The sequence below is a fragment of the Microtus oregoni genome, unplaced genomic scaffold, assembly GCF_018167655.1.
Source record: "Microtus oregoni isolate MIOR12 unplaced genomic scaffold, Mior012 000001F_ref0000356, whole genome shotgun sequence".
In the NCBI taxonomy this organism is placed as follows: domain Eukaryota; kingdom Metazoa; phylum Chordata; class Mammalia; order Rodentia; family Cricetidae; genus Microtus; species Microtus oregoni.
Window position 1 is genome coordinate 50887847 of NW_024543060.1, and position 24753 is coordinate 50912599.

Below are 24753 nucleotides of genomic sequence, written 5' to 3' on the forward strand. Positions count from 1 at the left end.
AGCTGAATTTTAAGTGTTGTGGGTACTGCTGGAGAGAGAGAGCTTTCCTGGGCCTTTACAGGCAGCAGCAGATGGTTGGGAAGCTTGAAGCAAAAGCCCTTTCCTGGTAAAGTACCAGTCCCCTCATGGGGGAGCCCAGAAGATGCAAGCCCTGAAGCTGGGGAGCAAGTAACAGATGGGCTGGACGGACAGAGCTGTGGGCTCCCTACCAGGGCCTGTGGGACCGTTGCTCCATTGCGGTGGATAGGTCAGGACACACAGTGTCTCTTTTCTCGCTAGGAACGGTGGAACGCATAGAGTGAGAACCAACTGAGAAGTAAAGCAGATGTCTTTAAACGTTGGAGAAGTGGGAGGATGGGCTAAGAATGGCATTGCAGTTAAAGCAAACACCGGTCTCCCCAGGACCCGAGCTCAGTTCTCAGGACCTGTGTCAGGCAGCTGGCCACTCCCTGTGACTCCAGCTCTAGGGGATCTGTTGCCCCCTTCTGGCTTCCACTGGGACCTGCGCTGTCTTGCACATACCCGCTGCCCACCCCTACACATAATTTAAAAAACAAAAATCTAAAATAAAATGAGGCAGGAGACAAACTTGAAAATCAACTTCTTAGTCCTTGAGTGTTGGCAGAATAAAGACACAGAGGACAGCGGGGACACAGGACGGGGTGGACACAGGACAGTGGGGACACAGGATGGGGTAGACACAGGACAGTGGGGACACAGGATGGGGTAGACAGAGGACACGAGATGGGGTAGACACAGTGAGGACACAGGACGGGGTAGACACAGTGGGGACACAGGACGGGGTAGACACAGGACAGTGAGGACATGGGGCAAGCTGGTGACAGCCCATTAGGTGTGTGACAAAAGCCACAGAGCCTATCACCTTCCAGAGAAGGCGACTCAGTGTCACTGCAGAAGAAATGTGTTGCTGTCAAGATGGAGAGAGGGGGGGAAGAAACCAGCCGTTCCATCCAAGGCTGACCGACCTCAGAGACTGGTGGAGGGAAACCTTGCTCATTAGCTTTCCTGTCTCAACTCCTCGGTTATTAAAATAAGGCATTTGGAAATTTTACGGACTAAAAAAAAAAAAAAAACTATTTGAACTGGGTAGTCATCCAAGAGCTACATTTCAGCATCTGCTTAGGCAAAGCTTTGGAACTAGGCGAGCCCGAGATTATTCACAGCGGTGGCATCTGTGCCAACCTCAGACTGTCCACCTTCCCTGCCCATCCGAGTCCTCCGGTAGAATCCGTGAGCCATATACCACACACTTCCAACCAGCATCTAAACCTAATTTAAAGTTAGTGCTGTTCATGAAAGGGTCTTTATGAGAAGTAATGCCATGTAATACCATGTAAGGGATGCTTAGTAGACACAGCCATGCCTGGCCTGGACACCAGGCTAGCGCTGACCCATGTCCACTTCTCACCGGAACACTGGGATGTGGACTACCAGCTGCCATACTGGAATCAGCCATAGGTGGTTTATACTGTTTAACATCCGGTTGTCAAAGCTCTGCCTGAGTTCAGTTTTGTCTGATGCCGTGTACCCCAGGTCCAGATGGGCCTGCATAGAGCAGAAAGTGACTGAGGAGCATGGCAGAGGGACAGGGTAGGAGCTGTCATCTGAGAATTGTTCGCAAAGAACATCTCAGGGCTGAGGAGATGAGATGGCTCAGCTGTCAAGTGCATGCTGGGTAAGTATGAGGGCCCAAGGTGAGATCCCAGTGCCCATGTAAAAGGGGACTGGGGCAGAGTCGGGCAGCTCACTGGAGCTTGCTGACCAGCTGGTCTAGCTGAATCTTTGCTCAAGGTTCAGTGAGTGACCAAGGAAGACACCTGTCAACCTCCGGCCTCCACGCGCGCGCGCGCGCACACACACACACACACACACACACACAACCTCTACAAGGACATTCTAAACCTGTGCCTTCCACAAATTTTAAATGGCATCTGGTGTACTACAAGCATACTCAAGAAAGGGCAGAAGCCGAACCACCGAACACATGCTCAACCCCCACCCCTGTATGCCACCCAAGTTAACTGAAGATACACGTTAATAACCATAACACGTGACTGGTTCACACGCTGGCTTCTCCAGCACTTCTGGCAGAGTAGCTGTTCTTCATGGCACTGAGACGAGTCCTTGGATTCTCAGTAGGAAAAGCTATGAGTAAGTCTATGTTTAAAAAGTGCGAAGAGGAGCCGGGCGGTGGTGGCGCATGCCTTTAATCCCAGCACTTGGGAGGCAGAGACAGGCGGATCTCTGTGAGTTCGAGGCCAGCCTGGTCTACAAGAGCTAGTTCCAGGATAGGCTCCAAAGCCACAGAAAAACCCTGTCTCGAAAAACCAAAAAAAAAAAAAAAAGTGCGAAGAGGGCTAGAGAGATGGCTCAGCGGTTAAGAGTATTGCCTGCTCTTCCAAAGGTCCTGAGTTCAATTCCCAGCAACCACATGGTGGCTCACAGCCATCCGTAATGAGGTCTGGTGCCTTCTTCTGGCCTGCAGGCATACACACAGACAGAACATTGTATACATAATAAATAATAAATAAATAAATAAATGCGAAGGCCAGGAAGACGACTCAGTGGCTAAGAGCCCTTGTTCTGCAGCCAGAGGAACTGAGTTCGAACCCCCAGCAGCCACGTTGTCACTGTAGAACCTCACAGAGTGTGGAGGCGGCAGACCAACTGCTCCTCCCTAGCCTCAGCACCAGGTGGAACCTGCTGGAGCCGGAGGGATTGGAGGACGTCACCTTTCCTTTTGGTGCCACAGGTCTCGCCATAAATCTGTGCTGCTTGTCACCTCTGTCAGAGGGTCTTCATTTGCAGAGAGCAGCAGTTAATGCAGACTCGTAACTGGTCAGAATGATCGACTGTGAGTGCAGCCTTGAATGGGACGTCTGTACCCACCCTGTCTTCCCCCAAGACCTGGAGGATGAGGAGGAGCTCTGAGAAGCTGTCTCCGGACATAGTGCGGCAGATCTTGGGGCTGGAGAGATTGCTTAGCAGTGAAGGAGCAGAGTTTGATTCCCAGCACCCACATAGTGGTTCCCAGCTGCTCTTAACTCTTATCCCTGGGCATCCAGTGCCCTCTCCTGGCCTGGGGACACACATAGTGCACCTACATACATTCAAGGAAAACACTCATACACATGAAATACAATAATGTCTTTTTTAAGGGGCAGGCATATCTGCGAGGGAGTGATGGCGCAGTAGGTCCAGAGTCCTGTTCCTGGTATTCCTGTCAGTGGCTCACAGCTGCCTGTGACTCCAGCTGCAGGATCTGGTGCCCTCTTCTGGCCTCCATGGGTCCCTGTGCGCATGCGTACACACACACACACACACAGAAGTACATACATACACATTTAAAAATGAAAGAAGTGCTTACACAAAGGCCACATCTTGCCCTGATCCCTTCCCCACATCTCTGCCTCATGGCTGTCATGAATCACACACCCACAGATGCCCGATGTCACAGTAATTCTGCCTCTACTCAGGGCCCCGAGCAATGACTCCCGCCAACCTTGGACTGAAACCGTGAGCCCAGATGAATCTTCTCTTTGTTTCAATTGTTCCTCTTGGTATTTAATTACAGTGTTGAGAAGCTCACTGACATATTAACTTTTTTTTTTAACTTTTAAAGAAAACTACAAAAATAGATCTTTAAACAGAAAACATACGTCTAATTAATTTGTCTTTTTCTACAAAATAACTGAAATTTTGCATGCTGTTTGCAGTGAATTTTGCTTAGTCACTACAGGAAAAGTCACTTCTTTTCCAGAATCCACACCCGCATAATTTTGTCTTCCTGTTGAGTGTCAACAGTATTTTTCCCTCAGAATCCATATTAGGAGCATCAACTCCAGAGTGCTTAAATACTTGAACCAAAATAGAATTTAGTCATCTTTATATTTATAACTAATATACATCCTGAGTTCCGGCGCAGCTGAGTCATATCTGAAGGGAATAAACAGAAATGGCTTTGTGACTTGATTTAAATCAGCCTGTCCTTCTTGTTTAGGAGATTGTATGTGTATAGTTGTCTGCCTCTGTGTCTCTGCACCAGGTGAATGCAGTACCACCAGAGGCCAGAAGAGGGTGTTGGATCCATTGGAGTTACAGAAAATTACAAGCCATCATGTGGGTGCTAGGAATTGGCCCAGACAGGGTTCTCTGGAAGAGCAGCCAGTGCTCTCAACCCCTGAGCAAGGAACCTTTCTCCTCGTTTCGTTTGTTGAATGCGGAAGTCACAAAATAATCCCACACTAGTTCAGAATTATGAATAATAAGGGTTTATTTATTTAAAGGAAACTTACACATCACTGTCCTAGATAACAGTTCTCACACGAATGGGGAACAGGAACAGAGTCTAGCAGCCGTGAGCGTACGCACACTTTACAGCTGCATTTACAGTATAAGAGACCATGCCCAAGTGGGCTGGTACCTTAAATGCTATTGGCTGAAAGAGCGGAATATTCTCCCACAGCAATTTGCATATTGAATTTTATACAATGCCTGTTGCAAAAATGGCTCCTCCATCCCAGATGGCTCTTGCTTTTCTTTGCCTTTGAATCTGTGGCTGAGAAAGGGTTCAGAAAATCAGCTAAAGATACTCTCACGTTGTATCTCCCCGCCTCTGGTGAAGGAAATCCCCTTTCCATGAGGGCAGCCTTGGAGCACTGTAGCGGGTCCTCAGGATCTGGGGGACACTGTCCCCCCCCTCCTCCCCACTCACCGGAGTGAGTGTGATTTTGTAACCTCGGCATTAAAGTCTTCACATCTGTCTGTCTGCAGGTTGTTGCCAAGCCTCTCACTTCCTGATCTGCCAGTTGGTAGACTTGACATTTGCTGTAAAGTTGCCCTTTGAAATTGGGCCCTTGCGGAGTTGTCTTTTTTTTTCTTCTTCTTCTTTTCTTTTCCTTAGTGTCTTTATTTATTTTTTTAAGATATATTTATTTATTATGTATACAACTTTCTGCCTCCATGTATACCCACACGCCAGAGGAGGGCGCCAGATCTCATTACAGATGGTTTGGAGCCACCATGTGGTTGCTGGGAATTGAACTCAGGACCTCTGGAAGAGCACACAGTGCTCTTAACCACTGAGCCATCTCTCCAGCCCCTCCTTAATGTCTTTAGACTTAAAGAAAAGGTTCCCTAATTTGGAGGATATTTTCTGTGATCAGTCGTGTTGATTGCTTGGTGTCCTTTTGAGTCCACCCTCCCCTTGTCAAATTCCTGTCCTTTCTCAAACCCTTGTTAACTCGGATCAGTAAAGACCCCTGGACGCTTCAGAAGCTGAGTTTGTGGAACTTTGATTCTGGTGTCTTTCAGTGTGTGTGTGTGTGTGTGTGTGACACACTGTGTGTGTGATATGGTGTGTGTTGTGTGAGCTGTGGGCTGCGTTCGGTGTTGCCGGAGGTCCTTCCGCTCCTCCAGCCAATAGGTGTGTGTGTGAGTGACACTGTGTCTGTGTGACACAGTGTGTGTGTGTGTGTGTGTGTGAGAGAGAGAGAGAGAGAGAGAGAGAGAGAGAGAGAGAGAGAGAGACACACGGGTCATCCCGAGAAGTCGTACAGACGCGTTGGCCCCACCTCTCCTCCACTGCCTTGGAATCTTGTCGATGGTGAGCTTCGGGGGCTGTGCTTTTTGGCTCCTCCGTGGCACTCTTTTCCTCGGCAGATTAGTTGAGGATGTGAAGTGGATGCTGCTGAGGCTGTTCCAGACATTTGCCGTGTACAGGTGGAGAATTACAGAGCTTTCCGTGTAGGCGAGCAATTAGCTCATGAGGAAGATTTGTGGAAATGAGCCGTGAATAGTGTAATTTTGCACTTGATGTCAAAATTGAAGGAACTTTTGTTTCTATATTTCAACAAGCCGTGTCTCCATGATAATTGAAGGCACTGCTTCTAGACGCAGCTCATCATTGGTACAACAGAGTTAGTCTGTCTCCGTGTTCCCTGCGGTACTGGTTTGATTGACGCCACCACCGGTGGTCCTTTGTCCCTGGCCTCTCTTTTATACACTGTTCATGTACTCGGTTGTCTTTAACACTGAGGCTCCTGCCTGATGCATCGGCTTGCAGGGTAAGCTTGGGCAGGCTATGGGGTAGATAGGTACCCTTCACAGCACTGGACCAGTTTCTTCATTGCTGAGCCCAGGGTGACTATCTCCACGGTGTTCAGCAAACTCAGAACCTTCTTGTTTTTTGTTTGTTTGTTTGTGATAGTGTTTTCCCACCGACTACATGGTGTGCATGTCAGGATGCAGCTGTGTGCCCCTGTGAACGATAGCACAGAGTGTCCCTTAAGACCGGGCCTGTCACTGAACCAAAGCTCACTGACTGGGCTAAGCAGGCTCATGGGCACACTCTCAAAATCTCCCTTTCTCAGCCCTGCAATGCCAGGTCACGGGAACATACGACCATGGCTGGTTTTCTATGCGGGTACTTGGGATTCGAACTTGGATCTTTACTCACTGAGTATCTCCCGTGCCCCAGAACCTGCTTTCTTAATCCATTATTCTACAATATTTTTAAAGACGTTAGGAAACCAGGGAGGCGCACACACAAGTCCCTGTAGTCTGAAGATTTCCCAAGAATATTTATCTTACCATGCATCTAGCTTGTCTTGTTTGGTCTTTGGGGCTGCTGTACAGTATGCATGTGTGGCTGAGGACTTGGTAAAAGTGGGCCTTTGGTGAAAGTTGGGCCTTGTGTTTATAAAACATTTCAAACCTCACAAAGCCAGTGGAAACTGAAGGCACTGCTGTGTGCTTTGACCTGCAGGGTCCACACGGCCCCCTGCCTGGGAAGCAGGGCAGCTTCTGTCCCTGCTCTTTGGGGTCTCCCTGAATGGCTTGCAGAGCAATAGAATGCAGTGTTGGATTTTTTGTTTTTTTTGGTGGAGGGGGGAGGGGAGATCTGTCCATGGGGGCGGCTTTGAAGGATGGAGGAAAGTGGATTTTTCAGGGAACAGATGGCTTTCTCTGCGGGTAAAGTACACGAGAAGATGTTAAAATGCAGGTGTGTTGCTGATGCCTGTTGTGTTTGTTTCTGCTTTTCATATTTTTCATTCCTAGCGATTGGCGTTTATTACGACAAAGTTCTTTCTCAGAGGCCCAGTCATGTATGGAGAACTAACCTCCATTGCTGTCTGTTTTTTTCTGGGACCTTGTCGCCCCGCAGTTCTGACCTCCATGCCTGCTCAACAGCGCCCCCTTCTCACCCCCATCCTCGCTTTTTCTGCTGCTGTGGATTTGCTCCACGCTGCTCCTTTGCAAACGCGTCTGATCCCAAGGCTTCTCTCCTCTTTCAATGTTACTTGGATCCGCCACGCCGTTGAGGAAGAGGAAAACCAGCATGTTGACCCTTCACTGCGGTTTCCGTAGTCTAGAACATGCATGAGTACGTGCCGCTGAAGTCAGCTCCTCCTCTGGCATCACTGTGTAAAATGTGTGGAAGTTACTTCATGCTAAACTCGGAAATCTGGCACGGAAGACAGATCGAAGCTTTTAGGACGAGATCTTTTTGTCTCCGCGGTTGGTCAGACTTAGCCTCAGCAATTTTTGTAAACTCTGAATTTTTCTTTTGACAACAGGTTTAATTTTCAGAAGATGGTTGAACCTTTGTTTCTCATGGTCCTTTAGTTATTTTAAACTATTGATTTCTGGGAGGCAGTAGCATCCCTGACATTTGGATGAATCTGAGCAGGAGTTCGGAGTGTGGGTGGAGTCCTTTCAGTCCTGGTGACCTTGCTCTAAGAAGGGACAAGTGCTAGTCTCTAGCTGGCTGCATTCCTTCCTGTCCACAGCCCTTGTAGATTAGAGATCAAACATGGAAGACTTAGAGAGATTCTTTTCTTTTAAAGCTCACAGTTCCCACTGGCTCTATTTCCTCTGAACCATCCCTGTTTTTTAACACAGCCTTTGAGTAAGTGCTGCTGCTGGGCCGCTGTGGGCGGCTCATGCTGCTGTACAGCGCTGTTTGTTTGGGTGGGGTTTCATGTAAGGTGGTAAACTGTAGCCTTGGTGTTTGTCCTGTCTGCCATCTGTCTTCAGTGTTCCTGCTGCCATGACTGGCATCCTTTCTGTGGGAAGGACACTGAGCCTGGAGCTGCAAACCAGAGTGAATTAACAAAGAAGATGCTGGGTCCCCAGATTCAGTGTGTGGTGTGTGTGAGGGTGCATGGTGGTCTGTATAGACGGTTTATAGTGTGGGGTGTGTGGGGGTGTACGTATGTGTGGCATGGTGGTCTGTATAGACGGTCATAGGTTCTAGAGGGGATGATATGGATATGGGAGGAACTGAGAGGGCGGCTGGAAATTATGGAACTACAACACAGGTATGTATGAAATTCTCAAAAGATTAAAAAATGTAACCCAAGGAAAGTTACAGATTATAACATTCGTAAGAAGATGAGAGATCACGGCTGAAGATAGCGTTTTGAGTGGAATCATGAGATTACACAGAATGTTTATATATGTCACATAGTGCTTATATATAATAGACGTGTATACATTTTACAGCCCACTCTTCAGTATGGTTAAGCAATCCCCCAGTAGCACTGGGGTGACAGAACCCCCCCCCCCTGACAGCCCTAGTCATCCAGAACCAGTGTGCCACCATGTTCACGGACGCGATCTATCCCTGGAACTACTCAAGGGTAAGGTAGAGGCAACGTGGCCACTGACTGGGACAAGAAAAGAAGGGGAAATAGGGTCCTGGACTTTGCCCGTTCAGCTGTGGTGGGCCTTTCCTCTGTCATGTGCACAGATAGTGTTTGGAAGGTGTAAATTCGGAGTGTGTTATGGTTATGTGTGTTAAAGCGTGTGCCATGGCGGCTTCACTTCTGGAAGAGCAACCGGTGCTCTTAGCCTCTGAGCCATCTCTCTAGCCCCTAAGCAGGGTCTTTTTTTGTTAATAAAATTTAGACATTCTTAATACTCAAGGACAATGAAGCCCTAGTGTTAGGAGCAGACTAACACAGCCCTGAAAGACTGGCTTCTCTCCCCAGCCCCTCCTCATGACAGGTTTTCAGGAGAGCAGTAGATATCCCCAGCCCTACGTGCACACACGTTCTGTGCATGGCCCTGGGACGCATAGAGAAGGAAGTTCTGCGCCCAGCACTCTGGTTACAACACCCATGAATTACGTACGGTGAAGCTGAAAGGGCCCATTCTCTCCTGTCCTGGATTCGGGGACTCCCTGAAACCCAATCCGATGTGTGTTTAATGAGTGTTCTGAACACCGAGGCTCAGTGCCGAGGGGAACAAGGAGACAGTGTGTCCTTGCAGGCGGTGTGGCCACCCGAGAGCCTCCTTAAGGGGGAGAAAGGCAGCGTTTGTGTGCAGACTAATGGGCAGACCTAAACATCTAGCTACATCCGTCCAATGACAGCTTTGTCCCAGCTCCCCAGAGCTGAGGTGTGAAGTCTTATTTCCTGTCTCTAGTGATCACACTCTTTCCTGCCCTGGGTACCAGACAGCTCTTTGATTCCTGAGTTATCTGTAGTCTTTTGTTCCTCTGTGGCATTGTGGCCATCACCGTAGTATACTGAGTTCTGGGTGCTCAGGGTCCCCAGCCCTGTGGCAGGGTAGCTTGGCTCGCATGAGTGCAGCCGTGGCATGACGGACTCCGTGCTGAAATGGCCCACGTGTAACAAGTAGATGAGGTCCACCTATGGATCCCTGCGGATGTTAAGTGTCTGATTCCATAGGCATCACTGCAAATGTTCCCTGAAGTGAAAACTTCAGCCAAGGCCTGTGACTGTTTCTACTCCATAGCTACACACCACATAAAACACCTTCTCCATTACGGACTGCCAGCCACGATGGCGGTCCCAGGGGATTATGATGGAGCTGAAGGATCCCTGGTGCCCTGTGACAGGAGAGCCGTGACACTTCCCTCGTGGTCTGTGGTCATGCCGGTGTAAACCAACCACTGACTGCAGAGTTAGGAAAGTACAGCTCAGGAATTCTGGGGTTTTTTTTTTGTTTTTTGTTTTTTGTTTTTTGTTTTTTTTTTCGAGACAGGGTTTCTCTGTGGCTTTGGAGCCTGTCCTGGAACTAGCTCTGTAGACCAGGCTGGTCTCGAACTCACAGAGATCCGCCTGCCTCTGCCTCCCGAGTGCTGGGATTAAAGCTCAGGAATTCTGTACAGGGCATAGCAATAGTGATCATAAGAGACATAGTAGTGTGTATATACTGTGTGCACTTGGCAGTGGGCTGTACCAAATACATACAACTGTACAGCATCTGCTGAAGTATTCATAGTGTAGGTGTGTCGTGGGGCATGTCATAGGCTGGGGAAGTGCACTCTGTGGTGTTTTGTGACCATGTCAGAGCCTCCAAGACATGCTCTGGGAACTTCTCATCCAGCGGTCAGTGTAGCTGACTTTCCAGCATTCTCACACCAGCTTGGACCTTGAGAATTACCTTCACACTTCTTTTCGGCTTTGAGACCAGCCTTGCTCCTCCACTCTGCGATGCCCCGTCTGGGATTCCTCTCTGATGTATCTCCTTTCCTGCTAGCTGATTTCCATTCTCCGTGGCCTTTGGCGTGGAGCTCAGGTTCAGAACTCCGAGGTGTCGCCCACCCCGAGCTCTGGCATCTAGTGCTTGGCCTGGTTCCTGTTCTCTCCTGCTGGGCGGTCTGCTTTATCTTCTGACTCTCAGAAGATTTTATTTCCGCCTTGCCTTGTTTAGTCCTGAGAGCTCTTTCATGATCACCAGCCATCCACCCTCCTTTACAGCCTTCTGGGTTTCACTGTCGTTGGTGTTCAGGAACCTGTAGGCTCTCAGGGTTGTGAGCATGCATGCTTTGAAGAGAACTTCCAAGTCCCAAGCTACCAGACACGCAGCATCCTCCGTTGCCAGCATTGAGCATTCTTCCTCCTCTGATTGCTCCTGACTCCAGGCTCCCCTCCTCCTCTCCTCTGTAATTAGATTTCTGCTTGCTTCTCTGTCATCTCCCAGAATTCCGAAGACATCTCTCACCTGATGTCCCCCTCTCATTTTCTTCTAAGAACTTGCTCCTTTTTTTAAATTTAAAAAATGGTTTTTTTTTCTTTTTATTCTTCGACTGTCATTTTAGCAGGGTGTCTGGAAACAGCTGAGACACGTTGCATGTGTTCATTTTGCTATATTTAGCCCCAAGTCTGACGTTTCCCCCTAGTTTGCTTTAAGCCCAGGCTGACAGTGGCCTTGTGCTAATCCTTCTAGGAACAGGCAAAAAACCGTGGGCATTTACACAGAGATCCAGATTCTTGTGGAATTTCTCAGTCTGTGTCCTCCTTGGCTTGCACTTCAAGGATAGCTGGTCTCTGGAGCTGGGGGCTGTGGAGCAGGAGCATAGGAAGGGCCCAGCTGAATTAATGGGCGTCCTGAGAACATAGCTGAGAGATGCCGAGACCCAGTGTGAATCTTTCACAAGAGATGATGAAATAGATCTTGAACTGTGGAACATGGTTTACATACAGAATAATGGCAGTAAAGGGGTGGGGGCTTTTTAGCCATGAGAAAAATAATTCACCTCCTGTAGTTAGCTTGAGGTGTAGGACTTGTGAAGGCTGGAATTTTCCCCAGTCTGCCTATCCAGGCATTATCTCCTTGTCACCTCCTAAAGGGACAGTACCAAACGTGCACTGTCTGTCTTCATGTGGCTGAGAACCAGGCCCTAAAGTGGCTGTTCGTGTATTAGGACCAGATGGCAGAACACTAGACACGGGAGATAGCATGCTAACGACAGTCTACCGGAGTGCCATCAGGACCTGTTTGCTCTGAGAAGCTGCGCACCGTCCTTCCCAGCCTCCTCCAGCTTCCAGCATTGACCTTGATAACTCAGCACCTGTGCCCTGCCTGTGTAATACGTACTGAAAGGACAACTTCAGATGCCGTTCCTTGGGTGCTGTCCACCCTATTTTTAGAAACAGTCTCTCACTGGCCTGGAACTTAGCAAGTAGCACTTACCGCCCAATCTAATTTACCTAATTATTTGTTTATTCCAGGGACTTAGTGGAAATCATTTTCCTATTCCTAGCATAATGGCCACACTTGACCTCACTCCCTTAGTCAGAATATCTCAGCCTTCTCCAGCTGTAGTGCTTATTAATAGCTCTGTTTACCCATTCAGAGATGGTCCAAGAAAGAAGACTGTAAGACTTAAGAAAATCCATGGGCGTTGTAGTGCCCTATGGTCAGACTGGTAGACAGTGGAATACGGGACTTAGAACGGTATTCTCAACGCTTCTGTTGCTAGGAAGACTGGCAAGGCTTTAGAGAGAAGCCAATTCTTTCTGTTGGGTGTGTGTGTGTGTGTGTGTGTGCCCTGGTTGCCATGGTTACACTAAACCTCAAAAGAGGAGGGGGGAACACTCCCGTAGATGGCTTTCCAAAACCTGAGCAGATGGAAATTTTGTAAGCCTGGTCAGATGCTACGTTTGTAGATTTCTGTCTGTGAGAGAATTCCCGAAAGCTTTCTCCAGTAGGAGATTCATTCATTCAGTCCTTTAGGGAGGTGAGGAAAAGAGATGCTGTGCCCCTCATCTGCAGAACTGCAGCTTTAGTCTTTCGGGGAGCAGAAGTGCCCTTGTATGGAAGTGTATGGATAACCTGAGAACACAAGAGTCGGGTGTGTGTGTGTGTGTGTGTGTGTGTGTGTGTGTGTGTGCGCAGTACTCATGCCCTCGGTCCTGAGGTTCTGTTTGCTAGACCGTGTCTGTGAATATTTGCACCATTTAGGATTCAGGGATTGCTTCCCAAGCCTGTGAACGCCCCACTAATGTGATTTCATAGGGCCCAATGAAAGTCCAATTTAAAATGGAGAAGGCAACGGGGACCACAGTGTGGAGTCCACCAACTTGTTTGTGCAATAGATTAAAATTCAAATGCTCTTGGAGCTTAATTAAGAGTAGCCAATAAGAAAAAAATGAAAGAGATTTGATTATGTGGTTTCATTTATTGCCAATTTGTTCTCCAGAATGAAACATCATAGTTACGCTCTGGCCTCTCATAAGGGAAATACTTCTAGAATATTTTATCAGGACTACTGGAGTATGGGTTTGGCTGGATTCAGATTTCTACAGGCCATAGGAACCTTAGTGATCTGCAAAAGTACAGCCTTATGGGGATATTTGAGGAAACACCCACAGGGGTCTGGAGAGTTGGCTCAGCTGCTCTTAGAGGAGACCTGGGTTCAATTTCTAACACCCACATGGTGGCCTGCAGCCATCTGTAATTCCAGCTATCGGGGATCTGATGCCCTCTTCTGGCTTCCAAGGGCACCAGGCTTACACATGTGCACAAGCATACCTGCAAGCAAAACACTCATATACATAAAATAAAAATTAAAAAAAATGTCACCAGGCGGTGGTGGTATACTCCTTTAATTCCAGCACTCAGGAGACAGAGACAGGTGGATCTCTGTGAGTTTGAGGCCAACTTGGTTTATAAATCAAGTTCCAGGACAGCCAGAGCTGTTACACAGAGAAACCCCATCTTGAAAAACCAGTTGATAGGTAGGTAGGTAAGCTGGTCGATAGGTGGGTAGATGGATGGATGGATGGATGGATGGATGGACGGACGGATGATGGATGGACAGACAGATAAAATCTCCGTAGCAGGCCACTGTCATATTAAATCCCTATTGTCCTACATAGATATGTTACCTGATAACAAGGCCACTCTTAGAAAATGTTTTTCTAGATGTTTCATCACTGTCTTTGTGTTTTGTCTTCTTAAATGATGCTGCTGTCACCACCACCCCCACCCCCCCCCCTCCGCCCCAACACAGTACCTTATCTGTTTATTTAGAAACAGAGTCTCAAGTAGCCCAGGCTGTCTTCCCACTCCCTGTGTTGTTGAAGGTGACCTTGAACTTAGGATATTTTCACCCCTACCTCCCAAGTGCTGGAATCCCAGGCATACACCTGTTTTATACAGGTTGGGAATTAAATGGGGGTGGGGGCTAATTGCATGCTAGCCAAGCCATTTGCCCACCACTCAGATTAGACTGTTTACAGGTGTGCACACCTGTGTGTTTGCATGTGCGTGTGTATGGAGACCAGAGGCTGATGTTGGGTTTCTAATACTCTCAGTCTCTCACTGAACCTGGAGCTCACAATTGACTAGAGGCCATAGCCAGTGAGCTTGGAGGATTCCTTTGTCTTTGTTCCTCCAGCGGCACAGCAATAGGGTGCAGACATGACATCATGGCCAGCTTCTGTGTAGGTTCTGGGGTGCCAGCTCAGGCCCTTACACCTGTGTGGCAGGTGCTATATAGACTGAGCCTTCTCCCCAATATGGCTGGCTTTCTCTCTCTCTCTCTCTCTCTCTCTCTCTCTCTCTCTCTCTTTCTGTCTCTCTGTCTCTTTTTCTCTTTATTTCCCCCCTCCCACCTCTCTCTTTCAATAAAAGACTTCTGAATTGCCATGGTTTGCTACTTGTAGGCATTTTAGGCTGTAGTGGCCTGATACCCACTGGAATCAACGTTGATGGTGAGTTCCTGGAAGACATCAGGGTATCATTTACCTGTGAATTCACGGGGGATTCAGGATACTTCCTGGTCATCCATCCTCAGTGGATCTCAGGGGCCAGAAAGCAGTCACTTGGGCTTTGAGTCGGTAGCTCCAGGACCACGGAAGAGGCATGTGTGTAAATATGCACAAAAAAGTAAATTTTCAGAATATTTTAAGAAATGAGATCCAGGGACTGGAGATGACTCCGTGGTTAATAGCTCTGTGCTTCCAGAGGCCCTGAGTTCAATTCCCAGCAACCACATGGTGGCTCACAACCATCTGTAATGGGATCTGGTGCCCTCTTCTGTCATTCAGGCATACATGCAGGTAGAGCACTCATATACATAAATAAGTAAATCTTAAAAAAGGAATGCGATCCACTGTTAACTACGACCCACACCACAGGCAGGCAGTCCCTTCTGCTGCTGCTCTGTGACAGCACGCAGGTGGCATTTGCAAGGCTGAGGTAGCCTGGGGTTGAGCAGGAAGTTAGCCGTGACCCTGGACACCTGTACTGACTCATGAAGGCCTCAGTGTCAATGGAAGCTCCCCATCTCTCTATGACGAGTATTAGTCTAATACCCTTGTCTGTAGAAACATCCATTGTATCCTGACTTCTCTCTGCTTGTATTTAAATTTCTAGTGTTGAACTGTGAAGTCTCATTTCTCAGAGTCTGTAAATCTAGTTGAGGTTATCAGATTCCCTTAGTTCCAGGAATTCTTGGGGAAATATGAGTGCCGCCAGCTGGGCAGATAATTGGCAAATCCTTTTTTTTAAAAAAAAAAAAACAGACAGTGTTGGAGGTTGTGAAACTCTACACTGTACAATATAGTAATTCTTCCACAATGTTTTACTCCTGGGCCCATTTTAAAAATGTTTTTGTTAAAAAGTCTCCGGCTTTTGCTGAAGTTATTGAAGGAAAGAAGGTTCTAGAAGATGTGACTGTCCATAAGCTAATCATGTGGCTTCTTGCAGACTGGTGTGAGAAGTGAAGCTAGAATGAAGGGTTGGTGTAAGCAGGTTACTGTCTGCATCCGTCAGCCTACCTGGGAATGACTGTGTGCATGTAGCATGTCAGAGGCACCAGATGACAGCACAGGGTGACAGAAAGCAGGGTCAGTGACCCGTAGCCGGCCGTCCTCTCTCACGTCTCTCTCTTTAGAGAAGTGTGCATGGGAATGCATGTCATAGGGAAGAAGGGGGTCTCTGGTGGCCACGTCTTACTCCTGCCAGCTGTGCGTGTGGAATGGCTGGACCCTGACCCGTGACCTGACATCTTCCACAGAGGATGTTGTGCTGCTGCATGTAGCTGTGGCTATCTTCTAGACTGCCGTGACGGCAACTATGGGGCCGTAAAGGGGCATCTGTTAGAGCAATGGAAGTGGGATGCCCCACACTGAGCCGTCTTTATTGGCCCCGGTGGCCCTGTGAGGACAGGCTAATGGGCACGCGGTCACGGTACCTGTCAGCTCCCAGCCCTCGCTGTCATTCAGCATCTCGAGTTAGCCTAAACTGTTGTGTGTGTGTTGGAACCAGCGATCTCGTCACACCTGCCCGCTGAGGTTTGGTGTGTGTGGTAGGACTTGATCCATCTTACCAGCAAGGTCTTAGGAGTCCATGGAGTTACAAAGAGAAACCGAGGCATGGTTCTAAGTTGGGGTATTCTCCATGTCACCCCCTTCTCTCCTGTTGTGCAGACCTGAGAGCTGAACTCAGGTCGGTTGCCAGGCTGAAGCTCTTTTACCTGCTGAGCCGTCTCCCCTGCCCTAGGGTAACAATTGCATGGGGCAGGTAAAGAAACTGAGATCCCTGCTCTGTGTGCAGCAAACCCAGTACTGTTCTCAGAAACAGACTCCAGGCATGTTCTTCTATGTCTGCTGTCCCAGCTCTCAGGAGGCTAAGGCAGAAGGACAGTGTGTTCAAGACCAGGCTGGCCACACAGCGACACTCAGTCACAGCATCACACAGCAACACACAGGAGCACACAGCGGCACACAGCGGCACACAGCAACACACAGTAACACAGCGGCACACTCCTTCTAGAAGCTGAAGCAGTTTGTTACTAGAAAAGGAGAGATGCTGTGGCTGGGGTTGAGGGCGGGGAAATCGCTTTATCTTGGTCTGGACTCAGCAAGAACACAGACGTGGCACCCAGGATTCACGGGGTGGATGGTGGCGAGTCCTGCGTGCCCCTTGTGAGCCCCGCTGATGCGGGAACTGGGAGCAGTGTGGTCCGTGTGCCTGGCCACACGCAGAGGGGCCATCTCTAACACCGCTTCTTTCTGTCCATAGCAACGAGCTCCCGGGAAGGTGCTGCTGGACGCCGTGTGCAACCACCTCAATCTCGTGGAGGGCGACTACTTTGGCCTGGAGTTCCCTGACCACAAAAAGATCATGGTAGGAGACACCGGGGATGCCAGCTGAACATCCCCACCTGCCCACTGTTCAGGGGTGGGGAGGAATCCCTACTTCTCTGGCCATGCAGAAGGAAGTAGAAGGAAAACTCCCAGAAAGCCCTGGTTGTATTTTAAATATATATTTGATCGAATGTCCAAACTACGTGTAAAGGTAATTTGTGCCTCTGCCAGCAGTGTCTGAGGCTGGAAACCGCCTCCCTCTGCCCTGTCTTCCTCTCCCAAAGGGGTCACGACCCACAGGTATTTGGGTGGTTTTTTGGCCTGCAGGCATATCTGTTTACAATGTGGATGCAATGCTTGTGGAGGCCACAAGAGGGCGTTGGATCCCCTGGTACTAGAGTGACAGTTACGAGCAGCCATGTGGCTGCTGAGAATCAAACCCAGGTCTCCTGGGAAACCAGCCAGTGTTCCTCACTGCTGAACCCCCTTCCTCCCGCCCCCCACATTGTTCTAGCTCCTCCGTAGTTTACAGAGGAGATCTAATCAACTGGGAGGAATACGTCTTAAGATGTATTTTATCTATGTTTGTATCCAAGGCATTGTCGTTTAATATATAACTCATCTCAGTAACTATGAATAAGTTATTCTCATATTGTCATTTTTGCCATACCCAGTTGTCAAATCCTACCTGTGTGTTTGATGCCAGCTCCTGTGGGTCCCTCCTGTCTGTGACTGCAGTGCTCAGGGGCCGTGACTATGAATTTCCAGGTCCATGCCAGGTTGCTGGCTTGGGCAGCTGCTGGTGCATTTGAGGCAGCGTGGGGCACGATTTGGTTCCTGAATGTGGAAGGCCACTGCATCTAACTGCAGTCGGAGAGTCTGGGCTCAGGACAGCCATCGGGACCTGCTGTGTTAGTGTGGCCTGGAACCTGAAGCGTGGTGCGTAGGTGCTAGGATTAGGTGGGATCGTTGGAGCAGTGAAGGAAGCGGGGCTCAGAGTGGCCCAGTTTGTGGTCTAAGGAGGTTACGTGTCTGTTGGTGGAAGAGGGGAAGCCTAGCAGAGGACTGTGTTTGGGAGATGACAGATCTCACCAGACCTGAGCTAGGGCTCATCGGAGGTCCCACGCTGATGGGCGTGGCCAGTAAGCAGGACTAGATGGCGAATTCCTTAGAGCATAGGAGTAGAAGTTTGGAGTCTAGACAACTGGTATTGTTTTAAGAATCAACCAAAACTTTGAAACAAGATCAGAGAGGTAAGAAAAGAGGCTGAGAAGGAAGGAAGACGCTGAAGGAAGAGGACAAAGTCAGAGCCGATGGTAGCTAGAGGTGACCAGAGCTGGCAAAGTCAAACCCTGAGAGGAGTGTGTCCCAGGGAAAGATTGGGCAATGCGGAGGCCCTGGCTGCTGTCCTGTGCTCTGCCCACAGCCGCTGGGCACGTGAACCGGGAACCTAAAGTGAGGCAGGTGATGTTTCTCTAGCCCTGCCTTGTCTAAGGATTTTCATTCACTAGGCTATGCAAACTTCATTCCCAGCCCACGCTGTCGTTTTTTTAGTCTGGACCATAATTGTAAGCTTCCCTGGCCCGGTCCTTTCTTTGATGTGGCAAGTAGCTCCAGACCTGCTAATTCGTAAGTCCCCGTTTCCCTGACAGTTTTGTGTCTCCACTGAGTCGTGAATACAGAAGAAACACGAGGAGTCAGATGGTGAGAGGCCAAGTTCCCGTTCACTAGAGAGTCCAGAAAGAAGCGATGACCACGTAGGCAGGTCGGAGCATTGCCACTGGCTGCAGCCTTGTTTCACAAGCTCATTTTATGTTAAAATAACAGCTCTCCAAACTCCCGAAGACAGCTAGCTTGTTACTCCTAACAAGCCTGCTAAGCCCAAATGCTGCATGCTCCTAATGGCTCTCCCGTCCCCAGGAGTACACAAGTCTTGTCTACCAGAGGTGCCTTTTGCGGCTGAAGTTGGCGCTGGCATGAGAGTCTGCGAGCGGCTCCACGCATGGGCTGTCAGTTCGCTAGTGGCAGACGGGGCTCCAGCCGCACCCTTCCGACTCTGTGTAGCCGTAGGAACGTCTCTATCCTAGGCTTACGGACTCCTTTAAGGGGTAATGCGGCTTGATTGTTATGACTCACGATCGTCCTTGAAAATGTGCACACCTACAAAAGCAGAACAAAAGGTATCGGTGATGGCTGAAAGAGACAGGGGCCAACCATGAGACTCGAGGGTATAACTCAGCGGTAGCAAACACGCAGGCTGTGGGTTCGATTCCCAGACTCCCCATCCATTCAGATACTACAGTGCATAACAGTATACGCGCACTTACAGTGTGCCTCAGCGTTCTGCTGCAATGGCAGACAGGACCCGTTCTAAACAGCATGTGACAGACAGAAGCAGCCGTCTGCACGTACCTGCTCTAGGAGTAGTACGTCGTGCCCCGCTCCGTCTCAGGTTTATCCTCAGCATCTCTTTAGTTTTGGTATCAGAGACTCTGGTAGGAAGCTGGAGATGGACTGGAATTCTGTCATCGTTCTGTCCTGTCTCTGTGTTCTGTCCTTGTCAGTGTCTGCCTAGGAGCTGATTTCATAGAATGGTAAAAACAAGTTGTTCTCATGAAATTGATCGGCAGCATTGAAGGGGACCTTGTAAGTGAGCAACAGTGTCCGAGTGTGGTCCTGACTGTGTCTCCATCTCTTTAGAACACTGGTGTCCTAGTGAGGTCCTGACTGTGTCTCCATCTCTTCAGAACACTGGTGTCCGAGTGTGGTCCTGACTGTGTCTCCATCTCTTCAGAACACTGGTGTCCGAGTGTGGTCCTGACTGTGTCTCCATCTCTTCAGAACACTGGTGTCCGAGTGTGGTCCTGACTGTGTCTCCATCTCTTCAGAACACTGGTGTCCGAGTGTGGTCCTGACTGTGTCTCCATCTCTTCAGAACACTGGTGTCCGAGTGTGGTCCTGACTGTGTCTCCATCTCTTCAGAACACTGGTGTCCGAGTGTGGTCCTGACTGTGTCTCCATCTCTTCAGAACACTGGTGTCCGAGTGTGGTCCTGACTGTGTCTCCATCTCTTCAGAACACTGGTGTCCGAGTGTGGTCCTGACTGTGTCTCCATCTCTTCAGAACACTGGTGTCCGAGTGTGGTCCTGACTGTGTCTCCATCTCTTCAGAACACTGGTGTCCGAGTGTGGTCCTGACTGTGTCTCCATCTCTTTAGAACACTGGTGTCCGAGTGTGGTCCTGGCTGTGCCTCCATATCTTTACCTGGATGCTGTAAGCATAACAAGCTGCTTACAGGAAATTCAAGGTCTGGGGGTCCACAGTCCTCAACAGAAGGCCGTTCACAGCTGCCTAATCCTGGGACTGCCTCAGTTAGCTTTGCGTAGTTTTCTGTGTAGGATACATGGGGAACGCTCAACTGTTCCTCGGGGTCCCTGCCAGACTAAGTTTAGGGTTATGCCTTTTGACCTTGGGTGAGAAAGTGTCAGATTTGGGCAACTTGAATTCCTGTTGCCTCTCTTCTCATTGTTTTAAATACTCAAGCCAAGTCCCTCCCTCCCTCCCTCCCTCCCTTTCTCCCTTTCTCCCTCCCTCCCCTCCTTTCTCCCTCCCTCCCTCCCTCCCTCCCTTTCTCCCTCACATCATATCAAACCCAGGGCCAAGCCCATGCTAAGAAGACACTCTACCACAGAATTCCACCTCCAACCCAGAACATTGTTTTTCCTAGGAAGGAAAATGAAGGCTTTCTGTAGTATAAGACGTGTTTCTTGAGGCCGTCAACAAGAAAGTGGTGATTATTACGTTGTCAGTTGGGCTCTTGTCCTGTAGTTTCTCAGTTAGCAGAGGTCATTGCTGCGGCCATAGTGAGTGTGCTTCCTGTTGCCTTCTGGTCCAGGCAGTTTCTGTTCCTGAAGGATCTCTCTGTAGAGCAGAGAAGTCTTTTTTATCAGCCTTTTGGGTCTTTGCCTGGAGTGCTATTGATCTAAGCATCAAGACCTTGTACTTTGGGTCTGAGGCTGATCAAAGGTAGTTTTTGATAACAGTGGACACAGAAGCCTGAAGTGGAGGCCCGGTGACCAGGAAGGCTCAGCAGAACTTGGCTGGTCTGATAGAAGAAAGGCCTTGATGGATCCACCTCTGCCCTGGCCACACAGAAACAGCCACAGACTCTGTGAGCAAAAGGGTGTGCCGTGTCCCAGGTGACCATCCTGTGTAGAGACAAGATGGCCAGGTCCCCAGAGCTTGTTGGTCAGCCTGCCTAGCCTGACGGGTGATTCTAGGCCAGTGAGAGGCTTGGTGTCAAAAGTAAGGTAGACAGTCGTCTGAGGAATGATACCTGAGGTCTCTCTCTGGCCATCACGTGTGTACCTGCACAAGCACATACATGGGGAAAACCCACCTTGTTTGTGGCCACGAAAGTTTGGATGTCCTATGGCTTTTACATATCACGAGATAGAATTCTTCATTGAAGTTTTTCACCCCTACTTAAAACAGCCCATTTGCTCTGGAACTATACCAAAACAGGCCACGGTCCAGATTTGATGCATGCACACCCCAGTTACCAATTTCTGCTTGGTTTTATTCCTCCGGGTGGGTGTCCTCCCAATCCGTACATCACAGCAGACAAATTCAGAGACGCTCTTATCCAGGCCTTCACAATGAAGCCGGTAACTGATCTGCCTCTGTCTGCTCAGCCAAGCCCCGTGTCCTGAGTGTTACTTTTGCTGCCTGTCCCCAGACCTCCTTGTGTTAAGGATGCCACTCCACCCATTCCAGACAGCTGGGTGGGTAACATCCATTCCTCTGGCAGTGGGTGAGCACCTGCCACCTAGAAGACCCTCAGCTTTCTCTTGGAGTCTTTCCTTGAATTGTAACTAAGACTCCTCTAAGGTAGCCTGCCAGTCTTGAGTGGCATAATTTCTGGGTCTGATGAACTGATCTGATTTCTTAAAAGCCAGTGTGGGTACTCATGGGAAAAAACTGACATTTGCCATTCGTTTTCTGTGTCCCTTGTGGCCGGGAGAAAAGTATCGCCCGTGGCAAGTGTGCTTTTGATGGTTTTTGTGTCAGAAACCGCAGTCATTTGGCATGGCAGGTGTTCCTTGCTGGATGTCCTTTATTTATGAATACTCACCATCCCTCACCTTGCTTCTTCCCCAAGGGCTGGCTCTGAGGTGAGCTGGGGGCCCCGTGAAGAACATGCCAGGTGTATGGGTTAACAGTACAGCAGGGTGAAGGGCACCCAGAACAGGTGAGCCAAAGGAGTTGAGGAAGTGTGCCTCTGTCACCACAGCATCTGGCGCTGTCCGTGCCAACAGGTGGTCAGAGGGACAGGGCAGGCCCCAGTGGTCAGGCTTTCTGTGAGCCAATATTCTATACTTCAGAATGTGCTGAGATGGCAGGCCTGTCTCATGCTGAGGCTCCCTGACACATTAAATAAGTTAGCCATAATATCCAAAAGACATCTGATGTTGGCCTCTGATCTCCATGTGCACAGATGCACACGTGCCCCTCTAGTGTGCATGTGTGTGTTCACATACATATGCTCACAATTACAGGATGACAAACCAGGAAGAGAGATGAACTTAGATCGAGTCATTAACCTTCGAAGGAAGCCTTTTATGCTCCAGACAGGACAGGCATTTGAACACACACACACACACCTGGTCAGGGACCTGGGATTTTAAATAACAGAATCTACTTCCGCACAGCTCTGCTTGTTTTTGCCAGAGGCTGCCACCCCACTGTGACCTTCTGTGCTCACAGGGTCTCTTCTTAGGACTAGAGACAGACCGGATTAGGGTCTACACTAATGCCCTCAATTTAACCCAGCCACCTTTTTAAAGGTCACATCCCCTAATGGCACTCCCGTGCCGAGGCCCTGGGTGTTGGGCCCTGGAATGTCAGCAAACAGATGCAGCTAAGAGTTTCTACAGGTCAGTTCAACATGGCTTCCCAGCCCATCTTCCCTGGCTTGCCTATATTTCAGTCAGTTCTCAGTCTCTATCCAAATCTGTTTTGTCTCTAAGGTTCCTTTCCCACTTTAGAGAGTGTGCAATGAATGCATAGGCTGTGTTAGGAAGTGATTTCACACTCAAGTGTCAAGGGGGGGAGGGAGAGGGCAGGGGAGGTGGGGGGATGGGAGGGGAGGTGGGGGGATGGGAGGGGAGGTGGGATGGGAGGGGAGGTGGGGGTGAGGTAGGGGAGGGTGTGATGAGGTGGAGTAAGGGATGGGGGAGGGGAGGGGAGGGGAGGGGAGGGGAGGCGCATCACCATCCTGGCACTGTCTTTCTGGGCATCAGGAGTAGTTTGGGTTCTTACCACAGCCTGGATAAACTAAAGCAGCAGGACCTCAGATCTCAACAAGCAAAGATGTTCAGCTCCGTAAGTTCCTCCTTGAGCCCCACAGGCTGGTTGGAGCCACATGCCCAGGAGACAGCAGGACTGATTTCAGAGAGGTCAGAGAATTCCAGGCTTCCACCTCCAGAGACCCACCGGCAGCGCAGTTGGCTCCGCTTTGGGTGGGCTCCTGGGACCTGTCCAGGACGGAGTCCAGGTCGCTTTGCTTTGGTGGAGAGTGCCCAGAACATCCAACTGTTCCATGCTCATTCAATCACTGAGGCGCAGGTCCTGCATCACAGGTGTGATGGTTTGAAAGAAAATGGCCCCACCGGCTCATAGGAAGTAGCACTATTAGGAGGTGTGGTTTTGTTGGAGGAAGTGTGTCACTGGGGGCGGGATTTGAGGTTTCAGATGTTCAAGCTAGGCTCAGAGTCTCACAGTCTCTCCTGCTGCCTGGGGATCAAGATATAGAACTCTCAGCTCCTTCTCTAGCACCATAAACGCCTGCATGCCACCGTGCTTCCCGCCATGGCAATAATAGACTAAACCTCTGAACTGTAAGTCAGCCGGATTTAATGTTTTCCTTTATAAAAGATGCTGTTGTCATGGTGTCTCTTCATAGCAGTAGAAACCCTAAGACAGTAGGCGAGCCCATCTCCCTCAGCCGTTGCTTGCTCTGCTGGCCGGCGCCTCTCCCCTGGCTCAGCTCAGCTGGGGTATGATTGATGCCTTGGGGTGCCATCACCGCAGGGCTCCTCAGCTCAAGCCCGCTTAACTCACACGGAGCTCATGTTTGCAGACCTGTAAGCTATAAAGCCACATGCTCAGTTTGGCTCAAACCACCATGTGAATTTGATGCTTCCAGAGAAATGCCAAAAACAGAGGGAGGGATGTTTAAAAACAATTCATAAAGTTGGAGACTCTGTTGCCAGCACGTGGTAGCTCTGCCCTTTGCAGAAGTCTGGTAGGCGAGTTCTCTGAGCGTCAGCAGCAAGAGAGCTCTTGGTGATGGGTCCTCCGTGGAGCTACAGGGACTGAGGGTCACAGGGTTCCCAGAAGGGTCCCAGAAAAGCCCTCTCTCTCACACTGTGGCTGTTGGGAGCCTTGGGTCCTCTGACGTCGTAGGGAAGCAGAGTGACACATAGATTAGCAATGCCACCTCCCTGGGTCTGCCTTAGATATGTTTTCCTCTCTTACGGCATGGAAAACATTCTTTCTGGTCCGTGCCAGTGTCTCCTCACATCCGCGGGCTCCCAGCTCATCTTGTCTGTATATTCGACCCCTCATCCGAGCAAGTCTTACCTGAGTGTTTTCTGAGTTACAAACTGCAGGTCACCCTCGCCTCCATTCCCTTCCCTCTCAGCAGAGACACTCAGGAATGCTCACACCCCTTCACTGCCCACTGAACTTCCAGGCCACTGCTGAACTGAGAGTCTCCCACGTGGACTGGCAAACGCCTCTGGCTTGACAGCTGCATGTTCATCCTTCTGAACACACTGCCGTTCCCTGGTACACACGATCTGCTACTCCTCACTATCCC

General features: G+C 49.5%; 1 protein-coding gene across 2 annotated transcripts in view; it reads left to right on the plus strand.

Annotated features, from left to right (window-relative positions):
- The window catches only part of Farp1 (FERM, ARH/RhoGEF and pleckstrin domain protein 1), a 222899-nt gene that overhangs the window by 136725 nt on the left and 61421 nt on the right, over positions 1–24753 (plus strand). For both annotated transcript variants that reach the window (XM_041670244.1, XM_041670237.1), the window contains exon 3: positions 16807–16911. In XM_041670244.1, the coding sequence (XP_041526178.1) occupies positions 16807–16911 (105 nt within the window). The remainder of the gene's footprint in view (positions 1–16806; positions 16912–24753) is intronic.